Below are 27,474 nucleotides of genomic sequence, written 5' to 3'. Positions count from 1 at the left end.
CTCTCAGAAAGTTGCTGTTGATCCACAATTATATTCAGGCGGTTTTCTGACAGGTATCATGAATAAGTTTGAAAGTACACCACGTTGACAAACTTATTTACAAGATGTCTCTATTTATTGTCTTTCTAAATTGATTCTTAATAGCTACTTTGACTCCGTGGACAAACGCACCAACCGCAAACAGACCAGCGGCCCCGACACCGAGTCCAGCAACAGGTAAGATTTGACTTGTATTTTTTGAAGTATATATTACTAGATTTAGGTTTTCAAAATGTAACGTTACATTTGTCGACGACTTTCACATAAAAACTGCGCGACGATGAATAATTAAAGATTTAAGGAAGCTAACCATTACAGTTCAGTTTAAAAATGTGCCCGCGTTTCGGTGAAGAGCAGGTTCACTTGGGTCTTAATTAATGTAGTTTAAAACACACCTCTTAACGAAAAACATTATAGCGGAGCTCCGCACACCGGAGGCGTGCGTGCGGAGCCCCATAACTAAGAGAATTTGGTAACCCGTGAATGCGAGAAATTTTGGTTTGGTTATGACGTCACTCTTGTCCATCCATACGACCGTACGTACGCCCGTACGCACGACCGTACGCAGCCACAGGAAAACTTAGGTGTGTGAAGCCGTGCTGCGACCCGCGTTTGTTTGGCGGGAAGTTGCATCGCCAACTGCTTTAATTAAGAAAACAAAAAGATCTTTTGAAGACACTAAAATACAAAGTCAATTTATGTGACCGACAGCGGGAGAAACAGCAAGACGTCTAGCGGTGGGAGAAACAAATCGACTGGCAGAATCTTGAAGTGAAACCATTTTACTCCGATCCTGCGTGACGAAACTTGGATTTTTGCTCTTTACGTGAAACGTTTCGCGCACTTGACGTTGTAAAACAAACGAAAAAAGTTAGCAATGCAATAAATAGGACTTGTTATTGTCCTGAGAGGCGAGTATATTTATGTAATTTTGTTGGCAAAACTTTGCTGGTTTGCTGTCTTGCAAGATCTTGATTTCTTGCCCCTGGTGTCTTGCAGTGTTAACACGCCGTTTAATTTAAGCTGAAGCTGCTAAATACCGCTAACTTCAGAGGAGTCTTCTAAGGTCATTTTTTTCGGTCCATGTTAACTATTTCCCTGGGAATTTTATTTTCTAATGGGGTGATTTTCCGCCTTTCCTTGCTTCAGAATTTGGGGTGATTTTCCGCCATTCCCCATTCCGCCGTTCCACCCTTCCAGCTTTTAGCGTCACCGGCATCCGAACATTTTTCCTCCGATCTAGCGCGTCGAAACGTTGGATTTTTCCTCTTGAAGTAGAGCGTTTCGCTCACTTAACGTTGTAAAACGAACGAAAAAATCAGCAATGGAATAGAAGCACTGGTTCTTCTCAGAAGAGGCGAGTATATATATTCTTGTGATTTTGTTGACAAAACTTTGCTGGTTTGCTGTTTTGCCGCAAGATATTGATTTCTTGCAGTGTTGACACGCAGTTTATAAGCTTAAGCTTATAAAGCTATAAAATAAGTTACTGCTAACTTTAGAGTAGTCTTTTGAGGTAATTTTGTTGGTCCATGTTCATTATTTCCCTTGGAGTTATATTCTAATCTCGTCCAATTTTACCTTCCAACAGCGGGAAAAAGAGCAAGGCGACTAGCGGCGGAAACGCCACATCATGAAGAGCGGCCGAAGAGAAATCATTTTTATACTCTGTTCCGACACGACGAAACGTTGGATGTTTCCTCTTGAGGTGAAACTTTTCGCTCACTTAACGTTTTAAAACGAACGAAAAAATCAGCAATGGAACAAAAGGACTGTTTATTCTCCAAAGAGGCGAGTATATTTATATCTATTTATGTGACAGTATATTTTTGTTGACAAAACTTTGCTGTTTTGCAAGATATTGTTTTCCTTGCAGTGTTGACCATGCAACTCATTTAACTTTTAGCTACTGCTAACTTTACAGCAGTCTTTTGAGCTCGTTTTTTCGGTCCATGTTTGTTATTTTCCTTGGAGTTTTATTTTCTAATCTCATCCCATTTTGCTTCTTTTAAGAAAATTTTATTCTCAGGTAAAATAGTCAAACTCGTCTCGCTACACAGTGCCGTTGTTACCGTTTATATAAAGTGACAAGTTTTTCTCGCAAAAGCTTATATATTTCTAATTTTAGCATTTATTTGTGACAATCTTTACAGAGAACAAACACAAATACTTAAAATAATAGGGTATAACGGCAAAGATTTAGATGTGTGAGTATTTTTGACTGAGCTGAAATTAAGTCTTTTTAAACAATGTTAAAAGCGAGTGTAGAACTAGTGTGATTTCATTTTCATCAAAACATGATTTCATTTTCATCAAAAACATTCCCCCTTGCTTCTAATGTAGGTGACTGGTAATTAGCCCATTCTTTTCATTTTTCAACTTTTTCTCAGTGTGTGGAAGGGAGTGTTTTTTCAAGTAACTCAACTGAAGTGTCAAGTTCAAAAACATAAAGAGATCTTAACCCTCCAGATAGTAGTAAGGTCTAGTACCTCTTGCTAATAATATATTGGGTCTTGGTTTCGTCGCTTCCCGACGGTTGCTTGATTTCGCAAGTCTAATTGGAAAAATGGAGATGTTTTAAATTGTCTAGGTATTATTTTAACTAGCTCCTCAGAAACCACAAAGGTACACTGCTGAAGAAAAGTCTGTAAGTTTTTTTCACTGTGTTCAGCTTTCCTTCATTGAAGGATTTTTTTTTTGCGCTCTAGGCAATTTAAGTCATCAACTGGTTGTGCTGTTCCATCTAAAGAAGTAGCCAGAGATTTAAAAACACTTTAATTTGTACCTTAATTTTTCTTTATCCGAGAAAGGGCGTGGAATTCTGCCCATTATGGAGCCAGCCAACCATTTTTACATGAAGTGCATTGCTGCTGTTTCTTAACCTTTCAGGTGTCTTTGTCAAATTCCAGTTATAACTCTCCGACATCATAGTGATAGTCACAAATTTAAGCAAAATAATTATAGCCGGGGACATGTTTTTCTAAACTTTTGGATGCTTTCATGTAATCATGATTAGCCGGGTCCTGGTAACAAAAGAAGAAAAAAATAATGGCTGCTTCTCCCCCTCTGTTACAAATTCCCTTTAAAACGTAATCTGACAGAACAGGTGCATCATCAGTGCGCAACGCTATGTCATGAGCAACCCTCTGGACATGCATTGCTCTCCATTCTTTATGTCTGTGATTTTCATAGTCAGCTAGTCACAGTTATCTTCTAAATTCCTTTGTCTGTTTTTTCATGGAATCTTAGAACATATGAATTCCCATTTTACAGAATTGCCATAGATAATGGCATCTCCAACTGTAGAATTAGTCCTTTCGGCTTCCCCCTGGCCACTGTCTTTGTGTGCTCGATGAATCCTGATGCAGGAATTAGAGTTCCAAATTTTGGACAATTTGGCATATCTGAACCTGACTTGACAACGGCATTATCTTAAAAAAATAATAATTACTACATCATAAATACTGTCCATGCAGTATTTATGATAAAGACCACATTAAAAAATGTCCATTATTGGATTTCATCTACAAAAGAATTGGATTTTAAAAAGAATCTATTGATATCTTGTTACAATCAATTTGTATGATGTGAAAAATTTTTTTAAAAAAAGGAGGTTATATGGGGCTAGATCGATGTAAGTATTTGCATGAAGGAATATTAGAATGATTCCTTGGCAAAGCAAACAGCTATTTATATTATGTGGTTTACAACATAACACCACTGCATTCTCTAGAGGCCCTCATCTGCATAAATTATGTACCCTCCCTCTGGATTGTTTTAGAATCTGCCACTGCCTGGGCACAAAAGCCACACACAGCGGGTGTAACCTTTTCTGGTAGAGTTTAAGACCCGTTGTTTAAATTGTAACAAAAAATAAATTGATGTAAGCTTTTTATTTACCATCACAGATCCACACCTGTAGATGTGGTGAAAACACTGTATGCCTCAAGAATCACTTTGTTAATGGACGTTCTTGTTGAAGTAGTTCATAAACTTGTAAATTATGCATTCTTGTGTGAAAGCTTCTGTGCACTATCCCAATCAAGGGATAGATCCAGTTGCGTATTTAATTTCTTACCTTTTCGAAAATGTTTATGATGGCAGGAGCCAAATAGAATGGGCATCTCATTATTACTCAAAAGAAAATTCACTGAGTAAAGATTTGATTAGTTGGCCAGGTAGGGCTATTGCTCTAGCATGGTGAGTGCAACAGAGATTGGCTGCTAGATGCCTAGGCCTAACTGTGTTTATAAGCAACAGAGCACTGTAACTCAATCATTCTTATAGCTATTCAATTGAGAGGAGAGGAGGTGGCTGATATTCAGGCCATGTTTAATGCAACCAGACACGGCTTCTGTTGATAACTGTGATTAAAGATAAAACATTAAACTTCCTATCAGCCATCTCTTTTAATTAAAAGAAAACTTTAAAACTTGGCAGTGAGTAATGAGTTATGAAATATGTACAGGTATTAATTATAGTGCAATCTCAGTTATTTGAAACTCTCAATTCTTTGAACAAATAGTTGTTTCAAATTCTCTTGGATTGCTTTAGTCAGATTTTTTATCTCCTATTTCTGGAACAAAATTATGTTTCCCTTTGAGATTAAAAACGATTATTGGTATTCCACTGTAGTGATTTACATATCATTATACCCCAAGTCAATTGTTTTCTTTTACTTACTTTTGATCACCCTATAATAACTGTTTTTAGTGACCAGTGCTAAAGTTTTCTACACCTTATCACATAGTCTGGTTTCCCTTTTTCAGAAACAATTAAGGAAAACACTAATATTATTTTCCTTTTTCATTCTGTCCACTGGGTTTATGCAAACTCTTCTTTATTTATATAAGAACAGTTTACACCACTGATTGTTTTGAAGAATGAAGAAATAAAATGCTTTTAATTTGCAATATTTCAAGCAAAGTATTAGTTGTTCATCATTTTGTGAATTCAGAAGACGACTATTATATGCACACTCAACTCTCTTAAAAGCACTCTTGTACCTACCATTTTTTTTCTCGGAAAAACCAGAGGATGAAAAGTAAAGTAAGGAATATATTTTTTTCCAGAATGCTTATTAAATGATACATGGTAGGTAAATTGCTGTGTAAAAATGAATGGGACTTCTCAGATGAGGTGCTATCCATAAGCTGGCGTGAGTCATGAGGCTGCAGCAGTGTAGTGTTTAATGACTTCTTCAATTGGGATTTTGCTTTTAAGGACTGCATGCAGCAAGGTCTGTACCTAAATTGAGAAACTAGAGAATAAAATCTGCAGTGTAAATTTTGTGGTGATGGAAACCGTTAAATTTTCTTCTCTCCAGTATTACCTCAGTAAGGAAATGTGGTCCATGCAAGTTAAAGAAAAACTCTTTGACCTTGGCAGGATTCAAACCCACTACCCCAGGATTTTGATCACTGATGGACCAAATGTGCTCACTAGGGCAATGCAAAATTTAAGTGGTTTCCTTCACACACAGAAATTTACACTCCAGAGATAATTCTCTGATTCTCCTTTGCATCAGCACTGCACAGCACAAAATTTCATTATCCCTTAATTGTTGTGTTATTTTTTTACTTTACACCAAGTGAATTCTCATGTAACAACGTGTAAAAAAAACTGCTGGGGATAACTGACCCCTTAACTGCGTGATGGATTTTTTTGGTAAAGATTTTGACAGGGACAGTTGAGGATTTAATTACCCAAGTGTTATTTGATTTTATGTAAACAATTTACGAACTTTAAAACCAGCTACAGATGGCTAGGGACTGAATAAATTATAAAACTTACGACATTTATTGCATTCAACAATTACATCAAAAGAACGCACTCCTTACACAGATTGGAGTCAACCTTGATTGCCATGAATGAAAGGATCTTGGGACATGTATATGGCACCCCCTGCAGATTTTGCAGGGGCAGATGATATCATCACCAACTTGGCAAAGGAGAGAGAACCTAAGGATTGACGTCAACAAATGCACTCTCTAATCCAGTTTTGATTATTACTAGTTTTCATATACAGCTATTTCAATTAACGTTGTCGGATTAAAAAAAGCTAAAAGACAAGACTGCAATGTTTTGTGGGATTATTTTTTATGAATAATTTCATCAAAATCATCCCTGCAGGTGCAGGTCATTGTACTGCTAATTACAACCTATTGTTTTCTCCAGGCATAACTGATTTTGATGAATTTATTCATGAAAATCTCACGTAAACTTTCGGTCTTGTCTTCTTCTTCTTGGGTTCATTGACTCATGCATTACTGCTGTGGTTTCCCTGAACAAAACAGTATCACTTTGCACTCTCAAAACAAAAGAATTAATGTGATTGACAGGAAGTTATGAAAGGTTCATGTTTTTCCTATCCCTTCCAAAACAAATGGGAAAATTATACTGCATTCTTAGATAGAGTTAAGAGCAAGAAAGACATCTTGACTCTCTTAAATCAATATCAAAGGCATGGAACTGAGCACCTAATTTGAGTTTATACAAAAAAAAAAAAAAAAAAGTGTACAAGAATAGTTATCAACCTCGGAAAAACAAATTTAAAGAAAAATGAGCTTTTTAATCTAATTTATTGAATTAATCAGCTACAAGTACAGTGTTAGAAAATAGAAAAATGACACAAAGCTAACTTGACTTGAAATATTTCTCCTGTATTCAAACTTCTCCAATGTGCATCTCCCTCAAATAGAACCTGAACATCAAAAAAAAAAAAAACTAAATAAATAAATCGCTCAATTTGAGTAGAAAACGATGAAATCTAAAATATTTTTTAAATCCCCATTAATGACTCGATTTTCAATTGGTCCGCAGTTTGAAACGATCTCTTAGTATTATGCATATTATGTTGCCGACCACATAAATTCATATAACAACACTGACCTACTATTGTCCGTATTAGCTTGCCATTTTAACATTATCTTGATTAAAGATCAAATATTTTTTTTAAGAAAATTGTTCTTTCTTCAGAAGAAAAACAACACTTCAAACAGTACAAAGATGTGCATCCATACATAAAGATTTGAAGTTATCTTACCTCCTTGATTGACAGAGTCGTCGGACCTTTCGCTTTCCATCGACAGAGCAAAACCCCATCTACTTTTGACATTTATCAAACTAAAAATTTTCCTTCAACCCAACAAATCTGCTGTAGAACGGAACATTTTTCACACAGTCACGCAGGAAAAATAACATGCATATGAGGCGTAGGAAAACTTCGATCGCTTCCAAACTAAAAAACTTCTGCAAAGTTTCCTAGCGCTTAAAAATATCCTTGCTATTTTTGTCCACCATCCTAGTAGCAGAAGACGTCTAAACACTGCCATTTTTTTATCCAAATCTCTAGAACAAAGCAAAGAGCCAAAGACAACTAAATTCGCCCCTTCCGCCGCCATGTTTGACGCGCTGGGGCTCTGGGGACGAGATTGGGGCACAAGCGCAAAGATCACCTCCTCCACACCGCGGTGAAAGGAAAATTAAGAAAAAAAATGCCTTCTGTTACAACAAATCAGCATTAAATAATTTTGCCTTCTGTATGACATTATTACGCGGAATGCCCGCAGGGCACGCCGTGTCTAGGTTTGGGTTAAAATATGCCCTCCCCTAGTAGGGATGTATTGTTCTGATTGTCTTCGACAGAAGCGGCCCAATCAAATTCTATTATTTAGGAACATATCACGAGAGAGGGGACCCTCTCATCCCTTTCTGTGTGACGTCAAATTATCATTTGATTTATTCATTAAACCTACATTAAATTCTGCCCTCTTCCAGAAAGGATTTATTGTTCTGATTGTCTTGAACAAAAACGGCCCAATCAAAATCCATTATCGGCGCGTATATCACGAGGGAGGGGACCTACTCATCTTTACCTGTGTGACGTCAAACAAATATCATTTAGAAGGTTGTTTTCGTTCAATGGCGGCCACATGTATGAATTTAAGACTCTGATCTGCCGTTTTCAGAAAGAAAACAAACGTTTTCAAGCGGTAAATCGAAACAATAACTTCCAAGTAGTACTCAACAGTTAAAACGGTGGAAATTGGGAGATTTTACCGCGAAGAAACTACGCTTTTAAAAACAGATCGAATAATTCAATACGGAGGAAACCAGTCCAGTTCAAACGGGGGTTATGACGTTATCGCAGTGTTATTTTCGGTATGATTCCCAGTAACACAACGATAAACAGTATCACGCAGTCTCTCTGAATAAAACCATTGAATTATTACGCGGTATGCCCCATGACGTTATTGCAGAGTTATTCCCGGTATGATTCCCAGTAACACAACGTACTATAAAATATCACGCACTCTCTCTATATAAAACCATTCAATTATTTCAATTGCGAAGGGAGGATAGTTTTTAAATATCTGCGAAACATATCATGGGGAATAAATGGGGCTACATTAACCATTCCGTGTAATGCCGATTAAGGGCAATGTGAAGTTTGCTTCATATGCACTAAAAATATATATAACTGCAGAAAGAATGAGGAACTGGTAAGGATACTACGCTCATACGAAAAGCAGATTTCTATAAATGCTATGAAAAAAATTGGAGCTCCGCTTTTAGGCTTGGCTAAATATATATATTAATGTCTCCTTGGACAAACCAACAGACAACACAAAGACCACCATTCACTATCTTCTTACTACTACATTGACGGTTGGACGCGTGACCTTATCATTGTTAAGCCAAGGTCACGCGTCCAACTGTCTCCTCGGGGATAAGCGTAGGCTCATTTCGCGAACAGGGTCTGGTAAAAGAGCCTAACCTCACAAATGTTTGGAAAACTTAAAAACATTCACAGAAAGTGTTCGTTCTCCTTTCAAAATAATTGGAACTACTGGAAAATATTAAAAAGAATGCACTGGTTATTGAGAGTCCCTCGATCAGTTTTGGATACATTTATAGGAAATAATTATCCAACCTTTGACTGATCGCCCCGATTGTTCCTGATACTGAGGATTATAAAACATTTATACCTGTCAACAACTGCAACATTCAAATTGCGCGACCATCTGCAATGAAATATCAGACAATGTTCTGACAGGCAACATGGATCAGTTTGGAAGTTCCCTTTTTCCCGACCCCAGAACCGGAGTTTTGTTCACCCATCATTGTTAGCACAGTACTGTTACATTAGGTAGATGTTTAGGTGCAGGAGAACTCAGCAATCTCTACTAAGCGTTTTAGGGGAGATCCCCCATAAAAGTGTCGTTACTGTTACACCACCTTGAAGTGCACCACATTGACAAACTGGCTTACAAGTTGTCTCTATTTATTTCCTCTTTAAATTTATTCTTAATAGCCACATTGACTCCGTCGACAAACCTGCCGACCACAAACAGACCAGCGTCCCCGACACCGAGGCAAGCACCAGGTAAGATATGACTTGTATGTTTGAAGTATATATTACTAAAATTAGGTTTTTAGTCTCACGTTACATTGTGACAACTCTCGCATACAAATTGCTCGACGATAAGAAATTGAAAATTGGGGAGCTTATTATTACAGGTCAGTTTAAAAATGCATTAACTTGGTTAAAAACAGGTTCACCTAGGTCTTCATTAATACAGTTTATAAATACAACTCGCCCTTGGACAAACCCACCGACAACACAAAGACCACCATTCACTAACTTCTTACTACTACATTGACTATTAGGCGACTGCATTTCTCTTTCTTCTCTAAGTATACATTGTTAATAAAATTTTTGAAAATTTAATCCTCCAAGGCCTTCATGTCTGCAGAACAAAGGGTTTTAATCGGCGTAATGTATTTAGTGGATATTTTTGTAAACTTGGTGGAGAAGTAAGTTTCTTAAAGCTGGTTTCTTGTTGTATTTGGATGCAGTAATCTTTATTCGATTGTCACTATCTAAAAATTTATTCTGCAAGCCAAGTACATGCCTTTTTTTTGTAAAACTTTAATAACGTCCTATGTGAATAAAGGATATTAATTTAAGAAGTGTTGCTTAAATACTTCAAAAAACATTGTCTTGGCAATATTATTAAACGAAGGTTGAAGAATGACTTGCTGAAATAAAACACATGGAAGTAATGTGTAGTCTTTCTTTACTTGCAAGTTTCCACTAACAAAAAGTCTACTTCAGGCAGCCTCTGCTGAGCTCACTCAATTAATGCGCGCCTTAACCCCTCCTCCCCATTTTTTTCTCCCACAAAAGTTCCCATGTTTTGGTAGGAAACTCTGCGAAAGTAGTTCTTTTTTGATTTGGCGAAAACTTCGCTATTTTGTGCCATGTTGAAATACGGAAAATCGCCTTAAATCATTACCATTTTCTTACACGACCGAGTTTTAAGGAGCATGGGTCTGGTGGCTGCTGTCGTCACCTTGAGAGCACGACAACATCATGCACACTCCACTTGTTTCTTTTAGAAAGTTAGATTAACCGTATGTAGATGGGAGGGGAGGAACTCTCCTTGGCGATTTTGATTTAGTCAAATTCGTCACTAAGTGTGACGGGGGTAAAGAAACAGATCTCTCGCAGTTCCTTGCAAACTAACTCCTGAATAACGTTTTTTAATATTCGCGGAAACGCCATGAAACTTCAGGACGCTTTCAGAAATTTGACTAGAAAAAGTTTATTTGGTCGTCTACTGTTTATTGACTTTGATGCTGCCATGGTGACCAAATTTTTTCAGAAAATGAGCAACCTCTTTTTTAAAATGAAGAAAAGATACTTTTTTCATGCAACTTTGTTTTTTTTTTTGGTAAAATTAGTGTTTCTTTAATGGTTCTGATTAGTTTTCACTCAATTTCGGGGCTTTCCTGATGAATTTCGAGAAATTCTGAAAACCAAGATGGCTGCCATTTGGCAATAATGACGCTGTTACCAGGTGATTTGAGATCACTATTCCCGTGGTGTTCCGTACGATACCTTCTTAAGGTGATGAACGTCCAGAGACGAAGAAACGAAGAAAAAGATGGGTCGACTTTGTTAGACAGAAGCGTGCTCGATGGGAGTCATCGAAGAGTTCAGTAATATGCTCGAAGTATTTTCTACTCAACGATTTTGTACGTAATTACACATGCACAAAGGATCAAGAATCGGAGCAACTAAACAATACAGAGACACATTTCGATAGGTATAACTCATTGAGGTGGCTCGCCAGTTGTGGTCGGAGTGTAAAGAACGAGTTGGGTTTATAAGTTAGTGTCTCGACGGCTCGGCGGGTTGCCAGTGTCAGAGTGAAAAGAACAAGTAAAGTTTACAATTTAGTGGCTTGGTGTCTCGCCGGTCGTGGTCAGACTTCAAAGAACGAGTTCGAGCGAGACAGCTTCGGAATTACCGCTTTCGCAACAGAATCCAATAGAATCCATATGAAAATTAGCCATGCAGAATTTTTAGTGTTGAGCCAATGACGTCACTTCCTGTAATTTGAGCCTTAACTTCCGGAACAAGGCCAAGTAATGGCGGCCGTGAAATCTCGAATAAAAAGCTAAAAAAAAAAATACTTCCAATCGCCGTAAAGGATTGAAATTTGGTAACATGAGTAAGAAGGTCATATTCTACACGAAAATGCAAAAAGATGGAAAATGAAATTTTCTTTCCAGTGGCACTTTAAGATTACTGTTTATCTTTAATATACAACAATAGAATCAAAATCTTCGGATAAAAATTATTTATTTAATGTTGAGGGCTGCCGGCTGTAACTGGTCGACTGTTCCGCCGGGTCGCTCAAAGGAACGAATGCAGAAAAACGAACCAAACTCTCGACTTTCGTTCGCAGAGAATTTAGCACAAGAGAGTACAAAATCCTCGAACGCTTTGGAGAGTAAATATTTCTTATAGGTGCAGAGATTGAAATAAATCGGAGCGACTGAAACGAAATTAACCAGTCCGATTTGCCTGGTCTGATTTGTTTTGAAAACGCCAGGACTTTCATCCCAGCGTGAATATTCTGGTAAACCAATCAGATCGCAAGACTAAACAATAGAAGCGCTTGTAAACAATAATAAACGGCCGCAAAGCCGAATGGGTGAAACTGGGCCTTTAATAAAACTCTTTTAAAAACATTGCCCTGAATATTTCGTCTCCAGTCAACGACTCCGGGCTTCCATACAACAAAGCAACCCCCCTTCCCTCCCCAGCTTTCCATACAATATTTCTTGATCTTCGGTCTTGCTTTCCCCTTTAAAAGCAGTCTCAATTTCCTGCACCCGAGGTAATTTACCTGGTCCTCAACAATTGACAGGAGAGGTGAAATCACAACAACCAACAGATAATTGTCCGAAAACATCTCTTTTTCTCACAATTTTGCGATAATGAATTTAAGTTCAGCTTTTAACTGGACTACAGGAAATAAAGGCAAGCTTTCTTCCAACGCTTGATGGAGATCTTCCTCAAATTTAGCATTCCCTGTAATCTTGGTCATTAGTTCGTAAGCTAAGGGAGTTTTGGTTTCGCGCGAAAAGAAGAAAGTGCGTACACTTGATACACTGTAGCTGGCTGGTCGTTCCCAAGCTTGATCGATATAGTTATGTGGCCCGTGCAACGGAGATTCACACACCGTGGAAAGCATCAGACGTATCAACATATTAGCTTAGAAATATCGTAAAGTATCATTGTTTACTAGACTAGCTATATATACAACCCTGGAGAAATAGCGTATTAGCTATAAAAATTTACGATACTACGATACCTTCGATAAGTTCTCCTTGCAAATTTCTTGGTGAGTGTTCATTTACTCGTGGTCGATTTCCTCGACTTCGCTAATGATTTTTTTTTTCTGAAACATCTCGTCGACAACCTTCCCGTTGAAAGGCCCACGCAACTGTAGCGATCGATGAGGAAAACAACCTCGTGTAAGAAGGCACCAGAGTCGCCCGGCTGGTCCTCTTTGCTGATTATTTTTCTGGCCAATCGAAATTGGGGAATTCAAATGCTTCTGGAACTGGTTCGGTAAGAGTAATTGCCCCGGGGCTCTCCCGTTGTTAAAGCAAACTTTCGCCTACGAAAATCCCTGCTACCCGACTGAAGTGCCTCTGGGTGACCGAGGATGGACCAAAGCACGCGCAAAATTAATGTAAACACCCGCGAATCTTGCCATTTCTTGATTGCTACATTGCCCTGTAATCGGTCCTTTAGAATACGTTCGAGATCTTCGTTAGCCTTCATTTCCCCTTGGTATTTCGCTGTCCTTTTTTTGTCAGCTAGAGGGTCGTTAGCATAAGCAGAAGCTTCGTCATCGCTAGATTCGCTCGAGGTTTGTGGTGATCTCTGTGGTGATAAACGGGATAAATCCTGACCGGCTTCCATTTCTTTTAATCGAGTAAATCGATTTCTAAGTTATCTGGGTCAAAGCTCGCCTTCAAATGCGATGACGTGGATGGCATTGTCAATTTCAGTAGCATTCCGATAGCTATGGAGCCTATATCGAACTGATTTTGTTACAGAAAGCATTTGACAGCTTGAAAATAAAGAGAACTGACTCAGAATCGCTTGCGCGTCGTGAACCATTCGGAACTCGACTTTAAATATGACAAAAAGCGAAGATTTAACCAAATAAAATTTTTTTCGCAGATATACTCACCAAAATATGAAAATTAGTTTTGGAGAAAAAAACTTTAGGACCTAGGAGCACTTTAAGTTTAAATAGAAGGAAATCAGAACATCATTTGCTGATTTGTAGTCCTTCAGGTGAAAAATAAATGAACTGTACTAAAACAAGTGTTTCTCCGTAAAATATTCTGATATGTAATTAAAGTGGAAGAAAAAAATAACGTATCGATTACAACGCTTAAATTTTAATTTAGCGGTGCCAACGCACCAAAGCTATACACTAATTAGTTTATACGCGTTGTGCTATATTAAAATTGGATTGATATTAATTGCTTTTTTTTAATTCACTGAAAATTAGAGCAATCATTTTTAGTTAAAAAAAGATATTTCAATCAGTTTTTCTCTTTCCTTTAACCTCAATATAATGCTTATTTAAAAATAAATGTGTTCGTAATCCAACAGAATGTGATATGCGAGTAATGATTTTGAGATAGAAAATGTTTTTTTCTAATTTTTATTTCACTCAGCTTTTCTCTTCCCTTCAACCTTAATATGATGCTTATTTAAAAATAAATGTCTACGTAATCCAACAGGATGCGGTGCCGTTGTCAACAACGTACTGAGAAGTCCCGGATATCCAAACAACTATCCAAACAACATGGACTGTCTTTATCGAGTTTATATTCCACATGGCCTGGCTATAAAGATTCACTTTTCTTATTTTACCCTGGAGAGTTGCAGGTACAAACTATCGAATCAGTGTTTAGAGTATACATTGCTTAACCTCCATTGAATGATTATGCATCAGTCAATTCCAGCGGTGCCCATCCTCCCCCTCCCGGGCAACCCCGGGGCATTTGCTCACGTTGTCAGACCCGACGGTGGGGCATTCGTAATTTTATCGCGGCCCCGGGGCTGGGCATTTGCCTACCCCGGGGCGACCCCCGGGCATTTGACACACGTGTTTTCGAAAGTGCCATGGAGGAATTCATCGGCAAAGACGAGGCGTTTGTTGAGGATTGGCTAGTCTGTCAGGGTCTACACAAACTTGTGGATGTTTTTAAAGGTATGTTTTCTTAATTTTAGATATTTCTTTATTAGTTGTAAGCAAATAAATATAAAAAGCAACAACTTGAACTATATTTTGTTTATCACATATCGAGAAACGGGAAACAATCAACGTGAACACGACTACAGCTGTATTTCGCATTCAAAACATGCGTAGCATTTTTTAAATTCACGAAAGTCAACCTGGAGTGCACTTTAAAATACTTTAGGTTTGAGAATTCATATGATGCGATCTTTAAGACATCTTGCGAGCTTAAAATGCAGTGCATCATATTAAAAAACGAAGCCTGCGAATACAGGCGCCTATCATCGCTCACGGCAGGAAGGACGTCCGCCGCAATCCTTGCGCAGTTTTTTAAATATAAATATTAAATTTTCCAAAAGCTCTCTAACTTTTTGTTGTTAAAAGGCTCTGAAATAGTTTTTAAAGCAGTACGAATTATTTTCATTGAATTCGTAGTGCTGTTTCATAGCAATATGCCACTTTTTAATAATAATAAAAAAACTGCAGTGATGTTGGAAGGCGACGATCCTAGGGGCGGGGCATTTGCCCTCTTCCTTCATCCCCACCACGGGGCATTTAGACAGCTTAAGTGTCCCCACCCCGGGGACTTTGCCCATTTCTAAAAAAAAATGCTAATACCCGGCGGTTATCCCAGGGGGGGGGGGGGGGGATGGGCACTGCTGGAATTGACTGACGCATTATGGGCGGTATTGATTCTTTCCTTGTTTTGTCTACATTTGCTGTTATTTATGGGAGGTATATACTACTGGAAAAAAAAGTTAGTGGGGCATCCCAAAGAGCAAAGTTACCAGTTAGTCTCATTACACTAAAATGACCTACTTTTATCTGTAGACTCATTAACCTGTTCTTTGTTTGTTTTTGTTGTTTTTTGTTCACGTTGTTGTTGTTTTAATCTGCAGATAAGAATCAAATTAATAACTAGACTGCCTTGTCAGTTATTGTCATGACGCACATTTGAAAAACTAGTCTCGCATGTATGTGATCTGCTTTATTTTTTTTTTCTTCGCGTCTTTCTGTACTTCATGCTGGCCCGATTATTGGGTGCTTTTGAACTTTTACTTTTTTTTTTACAAAATGTACAAGTAAGCTATGTGTAGGATTTGTTTGTCTAAGTCGTTGTATTTGCATTACTTATTATTAGGCCATACATTACTTAAGGAATGTCTTAGGTAACTTTGTGGACTTGTCATTATATAGCTTAAGTAATGTTTAAAAAACGAACAGAGTGTTTTATCGGGTTTGAAACCATGAGGCGCAGCCGAGTGGTTTTAGACCCGAGAAAACACTTGCTGCTATTTTTTTTGAACAGCTTCAAAAACATTCCTGGAAAAGCGTGTGTCAATAGTTTTCATAACAATTATGCTTTTGTGAACATTGGAAATAGGCGTACGAAAAAACTGCATACTAATGAGGAGTGTTTTATCAGCTGATAAAACACCGCATACTTATAAGGAGGGCGTTTAACGAAATAAAGTCACTCCACGTGATGTATTATCGACCATTTGATAGGTCAATGAGCTTATGAAGTATAAATGAGTTTTTGGAGTAGGCTATTGTAATGTTTGCAGTACTTTAATGTTCATGTGTCGACTTCACTGTTAGTAATTGGACGTCCTCCTTTAATCATTAAACATTTTTAAAATAATGTCTGGATTTTGTCTCATCTTATCTTATCAAGTTGTGTTAGCTCATGTCATTTAAGCTTATGTTTTCTCATCATAAATGAACTAAACAAATACGTCTTTCTTGTTTGCAGGTATGGTGACTACTTGAGGATTTCCAATGATAACCACTATACCGTAGGAACATACTGTGGGGTGCAGTCTGGATTGAACATCAGTTTCACTGGACGCTATGCTGTGCTAACCTTTCACTCAGACGGATATGCATATGGATACGACAGATACAGAGGATACAAGTTAGATTTCTCCTTTGTTTCTCCCGGTAAGTAGAAAGAGTCGAACGAAATACTCTCCAAAGTAAATGTCAATTTGCCATTCAGAGCTTGTTTGTTATGATAAATTATAATTTACCGATTATAATCTACGCGTTACTATTGGAAAAAAAATCGTCAAGTGGTACTGTATTAAGCGCGGTTGTTTAGCAAATACACCCTCAGGCGGTTACCTTATCGGACGAGAATGTCCGATTGAGGCGAAAGATTGTACGAAAAATGCACAGTCGGCCGAGAAACGAAGGTTTAAGGGCAACTGTGAAGTTTTGAGGACAATCGGTAATGGGTTATTCCAAACCTACTCGGACCGCTTTTATAGAAACCCTAAAAACGTTAACTATATATTAATGTAAAGCTATTAAGCTGTACAATCTGGAAATAATGCTCTCGGTTTTGAAGGCGATGAAAGCACTGAAACCCAAAACTGTCAGTGTGTGCTTTGACTGAATTAATTACCAGTTCCCACGTTAATGCAGATATCCCAGCAAGCTAGACTATATCCTTCAGGAGATAATGGGCTAACAAAGCGTTCACAGGCTTTTCGAAATGCCCATTGCGTACTGAGAAAATCTATTGTTAAGTTTGATAATTGAATATTTTTAAAGGAGTCTTATGCGCTAGGAAGACGATTTTGGCAAGAGCCTGAAACACTTTTGTGCATTAGTGAGTGACGAATGTTTTCTCCAAATTTCGTTCAAATCTGGAAAATATCTCAACCCTATTGGTTGTGTCTTCACTAGGACAATTTTAGCTAGTTAAAGTCAGAAAAGTCCGGAAATAGTAGTATAACGTTTCATGAAGAAAAGACTCCTCCTATCTTCGCGAGACTTTTCCTCAAGTTTGTCACTCGAATCTAAAAAAACAAAACAAAAACAAAACAAAAACCAAAACAAAAAATACTTATATAAGCCTTAAAAGAAACCTGAAGATGAACCCGTTAGACCACATCGACGGCGAATTAACCTTTTTTTTACTGTTGTTTCCTGAATAACTCGCACGGATCTTAACATTAATTTTTTTCTGCTTTCAGAAATAGTTAAATTAGCAAATGAATTTTTATGCTAAATAGTTATAATTAACAACTTGTATAGTGCATTTTAACATATAATGACCAAAGGCGCGTTACAGCATGGAAATTAAACTAGGTATGATAAATTAGAGTTATACTTGGCATCTAAAGCTAACCTAAACAGATAGGTTTTCAGTGAGGATTTCAAACAATGCAGTGATCTAGGTTTCTGTATGGCAAGAGATAAAGCATTCTACAGTGCGGGAGCCGCGGCGACAAAAGACCTACCACCAAATTATAATCGCTACATTTTTTTCCAGGAGGGAATTCTCGTAGAATTAAATCATTTGAGCGGAAGTAATAGGCAGATTGTTTAATTATTGGTATTAAATTACTGATATATTGAGGTGACCGACAAAGCAAAGTCTCATCACAAAGCTCAGAACGTTCTAGAATTACGTAAGGTAATTTCCTAAATTAGCTATGAGGAACACTATAAGAACAGAAAACGAAACAGTTTTGTCGTTACATTGTTCGCTGCCCTATTGTCACCGTTTAAGTATAAGTAAGGGCTAGACAATAAACGCGACAGGTCTATGGGATATAGTGCCTCGAGCATAGATAGAGGGCCACGAGGGCGTAGCCCGAATGACACTTCTATCCAATGCGAGAGGCGCTATATCCTATATCCTATGACACTAGCGTTCATTGTCTAATCGTCTTAGAACATGGTCACATCCGCGAAGAAACCGTAATTTATGGATATTATATTTATGATCGTATTTTAATTTTGTCATTCACACTTAGGAGTCACGTTGTTAGTTTGTTTTTGATGTCGCCGTAATGTTTCTTTCTTTGGAGCTTTGTTTTTTCTTTGTTGTTTCAATGGCTCATTTGCTCCGCCTATGAACTAGTGTACGGAGCTCGAGGAACTTGAGGCCGTCCTTGTCACTCAAGAGTTACTTGCTTTTGAGAGCGTAGACATATCCGAGTGCTTGGGGGATGAATTCGATAAAAGCGCTTGTTTCCAAAAGCCTCCCACATTGAACGAAATTGAGCAAAAAAAAAAAAAAAAAGAGAGACAGAATTCCAACTCGACAAGGTACCGTGTGGTCGATGAACGTCTATCGAGTCTGAGATGAATACTGAAACACACAAATTGAAACCCTTAGAGATGAGTATAGGTCCGTTCCAGTTAATTTGAAAACCACCCCCGTGGAAGAGGTAAATAATTGGCTTGCAAAATTCGTATTGAAAGTCATGAGAGGTGATGGCAAGCCGTTCCCACACCCTTGCTCTATTTCCTTATTAGTATGCTCTATATACAGCATACTAACGAATAGTTATTTCACCCCACAATTTCGCTGTGCTTCAAAGCCCCAGCCTCGTTATATTTAAGACAGTTTCTTGGATTTAGAGCACACAAATACTGGGCACTGATTGGCTGAGTGGATGTTAACATGTTCTAATGAGAAGTTAGAGTTTAAAAGTGGATCGAAAAAATCGTTGAAATCGGAGGATCGTGCAGTGCACGTGGTAATAAAACAAGGCAAGTGATAGAGAACGCAGGTTTATCTCGAAGCCACTTTGAGAAGATTGCATAAACAAAACGTTTTACCAAATTAACCTCTCTAAGATCTGATACTGCAGAGCAACTCATAAATCCAACGTCACAGTAATTAAAGCTAAAGCAAAATTTACCCTACCCCAAGAAGATTTCGTGTCCCTTTCCTTTTCTTTAAGCAAATGTTGAGAACATTTTAGTGAGGGTTTCCCCCAGAACAACAAGAAAATCAAAGGAAATATTACATTGTTTGTGGATTAAACTTTTGATGCTGAGCTTACTGGCAACGGGTAATCGCGAGCGGGCAAAATCGCTCCATCTTGACCGCTCGGGAAGCCAATCACAGCGCATGATTGGACTCTTTCATTCTACTAGCTTTTTATGCCCTTATTCTTCTTGTTTGTTGATAAATATTATAGCGCTCTCGTGCAATTTGGCGACTTAGATATTCAAAGACATTCACAATTGTATACTCACTCTGACCGTAATGGGCCAAATAATTTAAAATAGCTCAACTCTGGCTAAAAGTGGTCTTCATGACGGCTATCCTGTCATTTACTTAAGATAATTAATCTTTCAAGAAAAGTTAACAAAATCCAATATTTCTTGGGATATGTTCTCGGAAATCGAGACAGATATAGCGGCCATGAGCCATTAAAGCATACCCGAAAAATAGCGACCGTTAAATTATCTCCTGCATGGTTGTTCTTGCAAGGCAAAATCATCAGTTTAGTATAAGTGATTATAGAGATTCTGTTCATCTGATTGGTCGAGGATTGCGTCATATTCTACTATAATCACCACGCGCGAGATGATTATAGCGGGAGCACTAATTTTCAAAATGGACGCGTAGCAATTTGTTGACGTTACTGAGAAAGAAGTAAATAAGATGAAAGAAACTGTAATTCCGAAAGGCACTAAAGATACAGCTACGTCCGGAGTGACACTTTTCGAAGGCAAGATATGGAACTTTTGCTAATTGTAATTAAAAAAAAAAACCCCTTGTAATTTGAAGTGGAAATGTTGTCGATGTCGATGGCTTAAAATGAAAACAACAAATTAAGTTAGATTCGTGAAAGATTTTCTTTATTTAACAGAATAATTTCACACAAAATTAATTTAAGACAGAATTTGAAACCATGGAATTAAACGAGATGAATAAACGCCTCTCTAAGTTTTACGTTTCAGTGAGGAGAAAAGACGGCAGTTTGTTTCAGTTGTCGGCTCGAGCGGCTCTCGACCACCGTCTAAAGTCACCAACACCTCACAACGAAAAAAAAAATTCACTGCGACAACCGTGTACTTGTTTAGTGAAGCGAAAAAAAGGACTTAAAGGGGAAGTATCATGGGGTTTTTGACCTCTTTTGTTAAAATGGTGAAATAAGACCTTCACTTAGCTACAAAATAGTTATAGAACAACGAGAGGAGAGAAGTCAACTTAATTCTTGACGGGAACAACTCGTAGTCTGTTCTAGTGCATTTTGGGAACAAAACTACGAAAACTTAAAAAAACATTAGCCTAACATCTTTCAAGTTTCAATCCATTCCAACCTCCTCTGTCTCTGGCCAGGGGTACTAATCGACAGTTTGGCGTCATGACGACCCCGAAACGTTGTTCCTTTTTATCGTTTATCTTTATTTGTGATTGTTAAAAAAAAAAAAAAAGACACTAATTTTTTGTTTCTGTCGTCAAATGAACATTTTGGGGTTTTGAAATGACATCAAATTTTTGTGATACTTCCCCTTAAACTCCTACCTGAAGCAGTTTATATTCGAGGGCAATTTATGAAAGTCCGTTAACCGGCCAAGCCACCAACAAGAAATTGTGCGATAAATTAGAGTTCTATTGCTAACACTTGTGATCCTCGAGTTTTACACCAAGCAGCCTGGTTCATCGCCATCTATTCTGTTCAACGGGTCGGAGAAACCCAACATTCATTCACAGAAGTCAATGCTTCGTCTCAGTGAAGCGGCAGTTAAAGAATACTGACATTCGGCTTGAGGCATGTACAGTCTGGGTATCTGTAAATCGCTGATCGGATGGCTGCGGATGAAAAAATGCGGATGACAAAATAAAATAAAAAATAAAAAAATAAAAAATAAAATAAAATAAAAAGTATAAATATAAATATACAGATTAAAAAGAAGAAAAAAATTGAATGGAAAATGACAACAACAATTAACAAAAGACTAACGTTACCTAAAAAAAAACCCACCAGTAAACAAAGAACGGTGCTGGGACTTTAAGAGACCACTAAACCAATCATCAGTTTGGTTTTAGTCGGTAGTCTTCAGGGTCGAGTTAAGCGCCTCTATATCGCTTGTCCACCAGATTTCCGAATACAAAATGACTACCCCCATAGCCATAGAAATGATTCACATAAATCAATGAACTGAAACAGTTTATTATCAGTGACACTCACAACATTGACATACTTATAAATCACCGTTAGATCATGGTGACATCGAACGTCGATAATCAATAAAACAACGTTTGTTCCACCGCAGATGTGGCAGGTCCTTTGGTATAAGTAACGCAACAGTGTAAGCTAACTGTAACCAGGAGCCTATAATGGACTCCTGCTGTAACATTCAAATTATTGGCAACTAGAACAAAACAAAATCTGCTAATTACACTCAGCTATTGCCCGGGGGAATTTTTTGCACCTTTAATACTAGCTTCGAAACTGAAGTATTCGATTCCGACGCTTTATCTCCCCAAGATTAATTCGAGTTCCAAAAATGAAGTTCCCCCTTGGGCCACGCCCATCCACTTAGCGGAACGATTCAGCTTGATGCGCTGATTAATGATTATTCTCTTAAGCAGGGATTTTGACGGATTTGTAAAGTAGCGGACATATTTCTTAAATTTTTTTGTGCCGCAAGGCACCTCGCCAGCGGCGAAAGCGTGAGTTACCGAGGGGGGTCTGGGGGCATGCTCCCTAATGAAATTTTAAAAATAGAACACTCAGAAACGCTGTTTCCAGCGTTTCTGGAAACCAAGTACCAGTTTCCCAGGCAAGGCTGGGATTCACTCAAAATCTCTTTAAAAAGTAAACTAATATTTAATAAAAATGGACAGTTGGTAGGGGAAGGGGGAGGGCAGAATTTTCAGTTGTTTATCGATCATTGCGAATTAATTCTTTGAAGAATTTCAAAAACAGACATAAGGTAACTGAGGTTGATTCTTTGTCAGCTTTAACTTTTTAATTCATCAAGGTCAGAAGCAAAGGCTGAATCATCACTGTCCGTGTCACTGTCTACCTTGCAAACCCAAGAGCAGCTGTGATTAGTAAAGGGTCGTCGCGAGACATTGTTTTGGTATTTTGTTTTCGGCCAGGAGAAAAATACCCTTTCTACTGCCCACCGTCAATACAATGAAACACTCATTTAGACTTATCATGCCCTTAAACTTAACCTTACCTTGTTTTCTCTTGGCCTTGGTTTATTCCCTCCATTTCTCTAACAGATAAACAGTGTTCGACCAACACGAGTAGTATGTTTTGCCTGGGGATTTCCGTTTAAACTTTGCCGAGCAGGAATGATAACGAAACGGTCACTTCAATTTCCATAAAATGAAACAGGAAACCAATCATATATTTCGATTGATAAGCAAAGAAAAAAAAATCATATATTTCGATTGATAAGCAAAGAAAAAAAAATAATGTGGCCTTTTTGAAGAATTTAATTGCATTATTCTGTTATCCTCTATTCAGTAAGTTCATGAGATGCTTAAGAAAAAACAAATCCTAATAATGAAAAAAAAAAAACCCCTCAAATATTGGCATCAAAGTACCAGACATGGAATAGTAAACGACCGGACGAAACTTCCGGTCTCCGGCCTCAAACGAAAACCCTGCTTAAGGCAGGGGTACACCTAAAAAACAGGGCCTTTTTCCAACAATTCTCACATGTAGGATTTAATTTCAAACCATAGCAGCCTAAACATCACTGTAGAGCTTGTAGAACAAAGTATTAGAAACTTTATATATTTTGTGTCCCAAAGCCTATTGTAACATGACACCAAACGATTAAACAAACCACCTGCTGGGTACTACCAGTGGTCACTTAAGAAAAGATAACTCCTCCTAGATTTGATGGCAATGAATGGTTTCTGCATCTTTTTGAAGCAAACAAATGACTTAGTATTATAGCAGAGGGGATTTTTAAATATTAAAAACACATGTTATGATGGTCAACTAAAGTTAGCCCTATGAAACCACCATGATTTTTTTAACGATAACTTCGAGCACATCCATCATAAGGGAAGATCCTTACCTTATCCCACAAAACTCAATGAGACAAGCAGTCCCTGAAAATTTAGGGTCAATGGCTTAAATTCTTCTTGAGTTATTTTTTCTCAAGCGAAAAAGTACCACAGTTTGGGAAATTTAACTTTAAAGTTCAGAAATAGAATGAAAAAGCAATATTGTTTTCAATTTACAGTGGTAATTGCTGAAAACCAAAAAAATAACAACTCTTGTTGCCATGGAATCGGTATTTAAGCGTCACACCTGTTGCTGAGAAATGCCCCGTTTCCCCTAAAATATCGTAAAACCTCGCCCAAAACGCTTCACAATGTAAACTTTAATGGTTAAAGTTTCTAATTTTGAAAGAAAACGAAAAATGCCTTTTTTGACAAAATTCTGGTTGACCCCAGCCTTATTTATATCAGGAATACCCTCTCAGGGTAAAAAAAAAAAAAAGATGTGAGATAAAGAAGAGAGCGCCACGCTCTTTGGTTCTCAATCCGCCTACATTACACGGACAAACCTAAATTCACCCTAAGAAATGCACGATGTTGGTCCGAGAAATAACTCATCGCCTCATGAGGTATTTAACAAAAAACGCCAAGGAAATAAGGCTGCCTTGCCTGAACACACTTTACATTGCAGTGGAAATACACACTCGATTGCTTTTGATATTCCATAATATTTTGAGTGAAAGATCTCATCATGTTGGAGACAAAAACTAAATCTCCTGGGAGCGGGGCTATTTTTCCACCAGGCTTCAGTGGTGCCGAACAGCCGTAACAAGTGCTAACCTGCGGAGGACATAAGGCCAGGGGATAAACTACGAAGGACCCATAACTTGGTGATGGGTATGCAGTTTTTCTGTAAGGGCTAGGAAGGCTTGGCGTTGGTTCATAGTGCGGTCCATGAAGGTGGGTGACGGTGGCCGCAGGTGGGTGTGGTGTGATTGTTGGTCGTGTGGACAGCGGTGTTATACCGTTAGAACAGGCTGCGCCTGTCTTACCATGCGCAGACTGTTGCTCTGTTGATTGATTTGCCTGTAAGAACGCCATATCTGCCCTCTGCACTGTAGTCACTGTCTCAGTTGGGGATGGCTTGGACCTAATTTCCTTTCGTCGCACTGTTGATGGCCTTTCCTGGTTACCTTTTCTTCCAAATGTCTTGGAACTGTCACTTGTAACGAAGCCCGTGGCTGTTATTGTTCGGGGACTTCGTCTGTACCAGGTCAGGAACTTGTCAAGTGCACCGCATTTTTCGGCCACAGCTAAAGAGTGACAGCAAATCTTCTTTGCAGACTTGTACCTTTCGCACTGATCGCAAACGACTTTTCCATTTGATTGTTGAAACACGTAGTATGGTGTTCCACCGCTATCATTTCTAACAACGAAGGAGTGTTCCTGCTCTGATGGCGCTTGAACTATCACTCATTCGCTCCCCGACAAGTTTCACGCCTGAGTGTACATGTCTTTTAACAACAGGAGAGGTATGCCCGCCAGCCCTGACGTTTCATTATCAACTGAAAGAGGACAAGACTGCTGTGACTGATCCAATTCAGGTTATCCCTGGTCTCTTGCTGCGAGGTCATCATCTTTTTTTTTTTTTTTTTTATTTATATAATATTTATTGAAATTTATCATTTACAGAGCAGTTACTATTTCATTGACAATATTATATATAGGTTAAAATAATAACAATTGATACATTTTGCACAGTTACCCCATTTCTATTTTTAAGCAAATCAAATAATTCAAATAATAATAATAATTCAACTAATTTAACTAAATAAACCAATTAAACAAATGCAAATAATAACTAAAATTACTAAAGACCTAATGTGATAGCAAGTAAACAAAAAAGGTTTGACGAGCGATCGAACAAGCATAGTCTAGTAACGGTGTGTTTGCCTCCTGAAAACTGGTCGTGTAATTTAATAAATAAAAAAAAAATGATGATGATTTAATAATGTAGTATATCTAGGTCTGTTCATTTTTCCTTACACCAACGACTTATGAGGTATTAAAGGATATGAGGTAAACAGTCATAGTATAATCAGGTTGCCAGTTCTTCTAATTCCCAAGCCTCACTGATTCTAAGCGGTCTGGACTCCTCAGTTTTCCGAACAAAAATTTTCCCATCCACAGTCCAAACTCGATTGATCTTAAAGGCTCTTTTCATTTTTCTTGCCTTAGCCAGAATTTCTTGTCTGTATTGTGTAAGGTTCTCGTTTATGAAGATTCTTCCTTCTGTATCTCCCTGTGTTGACCCGATGATCTCTGTAGTATTCGCTTCTTTTAAATTAAATCTTCCTTTATAAAATTCTCGTCTCTTCTTGTATGTAGTGAAGCGAACAATTATGGGTTTAATGGCTGGCGACTTTCGGTACAGTCGATGTACAATGTCAATGTCCTCGGTTGTTACATTTACTGACATTCTTTGACCCGTTTTGATGACAATGTCTTGCAGGTTTTCACCTTCGAATTCTGGAATGCCATGGATTTCGATATTAAATTTACGCGTATATTGCTCTAAGGCATCGTGCTCGTATTCAAGTGTTTGCACTCTCTGTCCCAAATCAAATACTTCGCTATGTTAAGCGTTGTTTGTTGAAACCAGTTTCTCATTTTGCGTTTTGAGTGCATCTACCATTTCAGCGTGAAATTGCATCGAGGTCTTTAAATTTTCCACGTCCTTTCTTAGTTCCTGATTGTCGTTTAATATGGTTGTAACATCAGCTTGTATTTTCATTAATACTTGCCATATTTGGCCGATACTTGGTTCTTCACTCACCGAATGTAACGCTTGTGCCGACATGATGGCCGGGATGTCACACCTCGTGGCGTCTGTCAAATTGGATTCCTTGGCTGCGGGAGAGTTTTCGTCGCTGGAGGACGCGCTGCTTGCTTCACTCTGTTTCCTTTGTCGGTTACGCTTCTTATTTGTCATCATATATACTGTTTGCTTTCATTTTTTTCGGCTTTAAGGAGGCGAAAAGGGCGCTCTACAGCGAAACGCGTCTGTTCGCTGTGACCATCTCGTCCCAGTCCCTGAGAGGTCATCATCTTGGTTCATTGACGGTAGTTGAATTTTTCAGAACTTCTGCAAAGCGACTTCCCTTTGATTGGTGTTCATCTTAAACCATTTCTCTGGTGGAATCTGCAAACTTTTGAATTCCTCCGAAAGCATATATGGGCCCCGGTTGAGAATAGCTGCCTCGCAATCTCGCTTCTGCTGCGTAATCAATTCCTCCATCTCCATGCAAAAATGTGACATTTCATTCGGCTTGTAGTTCACTGCTCTTTTGATCACCGCGTTTCCTGACTCGAGTAGATTGTTAAAATACGGCTCTGGTGAATCTCCAAGGCTTGCATTCCTTCGAACAGGCTTGGAAAAGTTTGCCATGATAGAGCCTGCCTTTTAAAACAAGGTATAGGTAGATTATCTTTGTTCGAGTTCTTACAACGTCGTGAAAAATCGTAAATAAGTTTTCTAGGTTCTCAAAGTTGAAAATTCCGAAGGTAGGACACTAAACCACCTTAAATTTAGAGTGGCTGGTAAACCATGCTAAAGAAATTTCCTTAAAATTCGTTGAAAAAGTTGTTATTGTTGAATAGCTAAACTGCATGAAAAGGTAAAAAGGGGCCACGTTGTCTTGTGGTTATAGACCTCAAAAGGTCAATAGTATGGTCCATTTGGCCTTTCTTCGTGTTGTCATGACCACTTTCAGGATAAAAGGCATAGAGCTTTTAAGATTTTAAGAAACGATTGGGGAAGATTCTATCGAACCGCCTCATTCGTTGATTTGAATGTTTAAATTTTCACCATTAATTTTAAGGATTAACAAGCGTTACTTTGCTTGAAATGTAATCATGGAACTTTGGCGACTGGCTGTGAGGGAGATGTTCTTTCTCTCTTGTGTTCCAGACATCTTTGAAACACTCCAATTGAGTAAGGAATTCTTCTTCTGTTTCGGCATCGACAAGTCCTGTGAATTGAAAAAATGCTAAAACTAGCGTGTTGACATGATCATCCTT

General features: G+C 38.1%; 1 protein-coding gene across 1 annotated transcript in view; it reads left to right on the top strand.

Moving 5' to 3' along the window:
- LOC146458776 (cubilin-like) overlaps positions 1-27,474 on the top strand; it is a 95,092-nt gene that overhangs the window by 49,710 nt on the left and 17,908 nt on the right. Inside the window, exons 5-8 of the mRNA XM_085090307.1 lie at positions 145-216; positions 9,356-9,427; positions 14,164-14,311; positions 16,420-16,607. Coding sequence (XP_084946433.1) covers positions 145-216; positions 9,356-9,427; positions 14,164-14,311; positions 16,420-16,607 — 480 coding nt within the window. The remainder of the gene's footprint in view (positions 1-144; positions 217-9,355; positions 9,428-14,163; positions 14,312-16,419; positions 16,608-27,474) is intronic.

This window comes from Pavona decussata, unplaced genomic scaffold, assembly GCF_977016875.1.
Source record: "Pavona decussata unplaced genomic scaffold, jaPavDecu1.1 SCAFFOLD_228, whole genome shotgun sequence".
NCBI lineage: Eukaryota > Metazoa > Cnidaria > Anthozoa > Scleractinia > Agariciidae > Pavona > Pavona decussata.
This window is presented reverse-complemented; position numbering and strand designations above follow the sequence as displayed.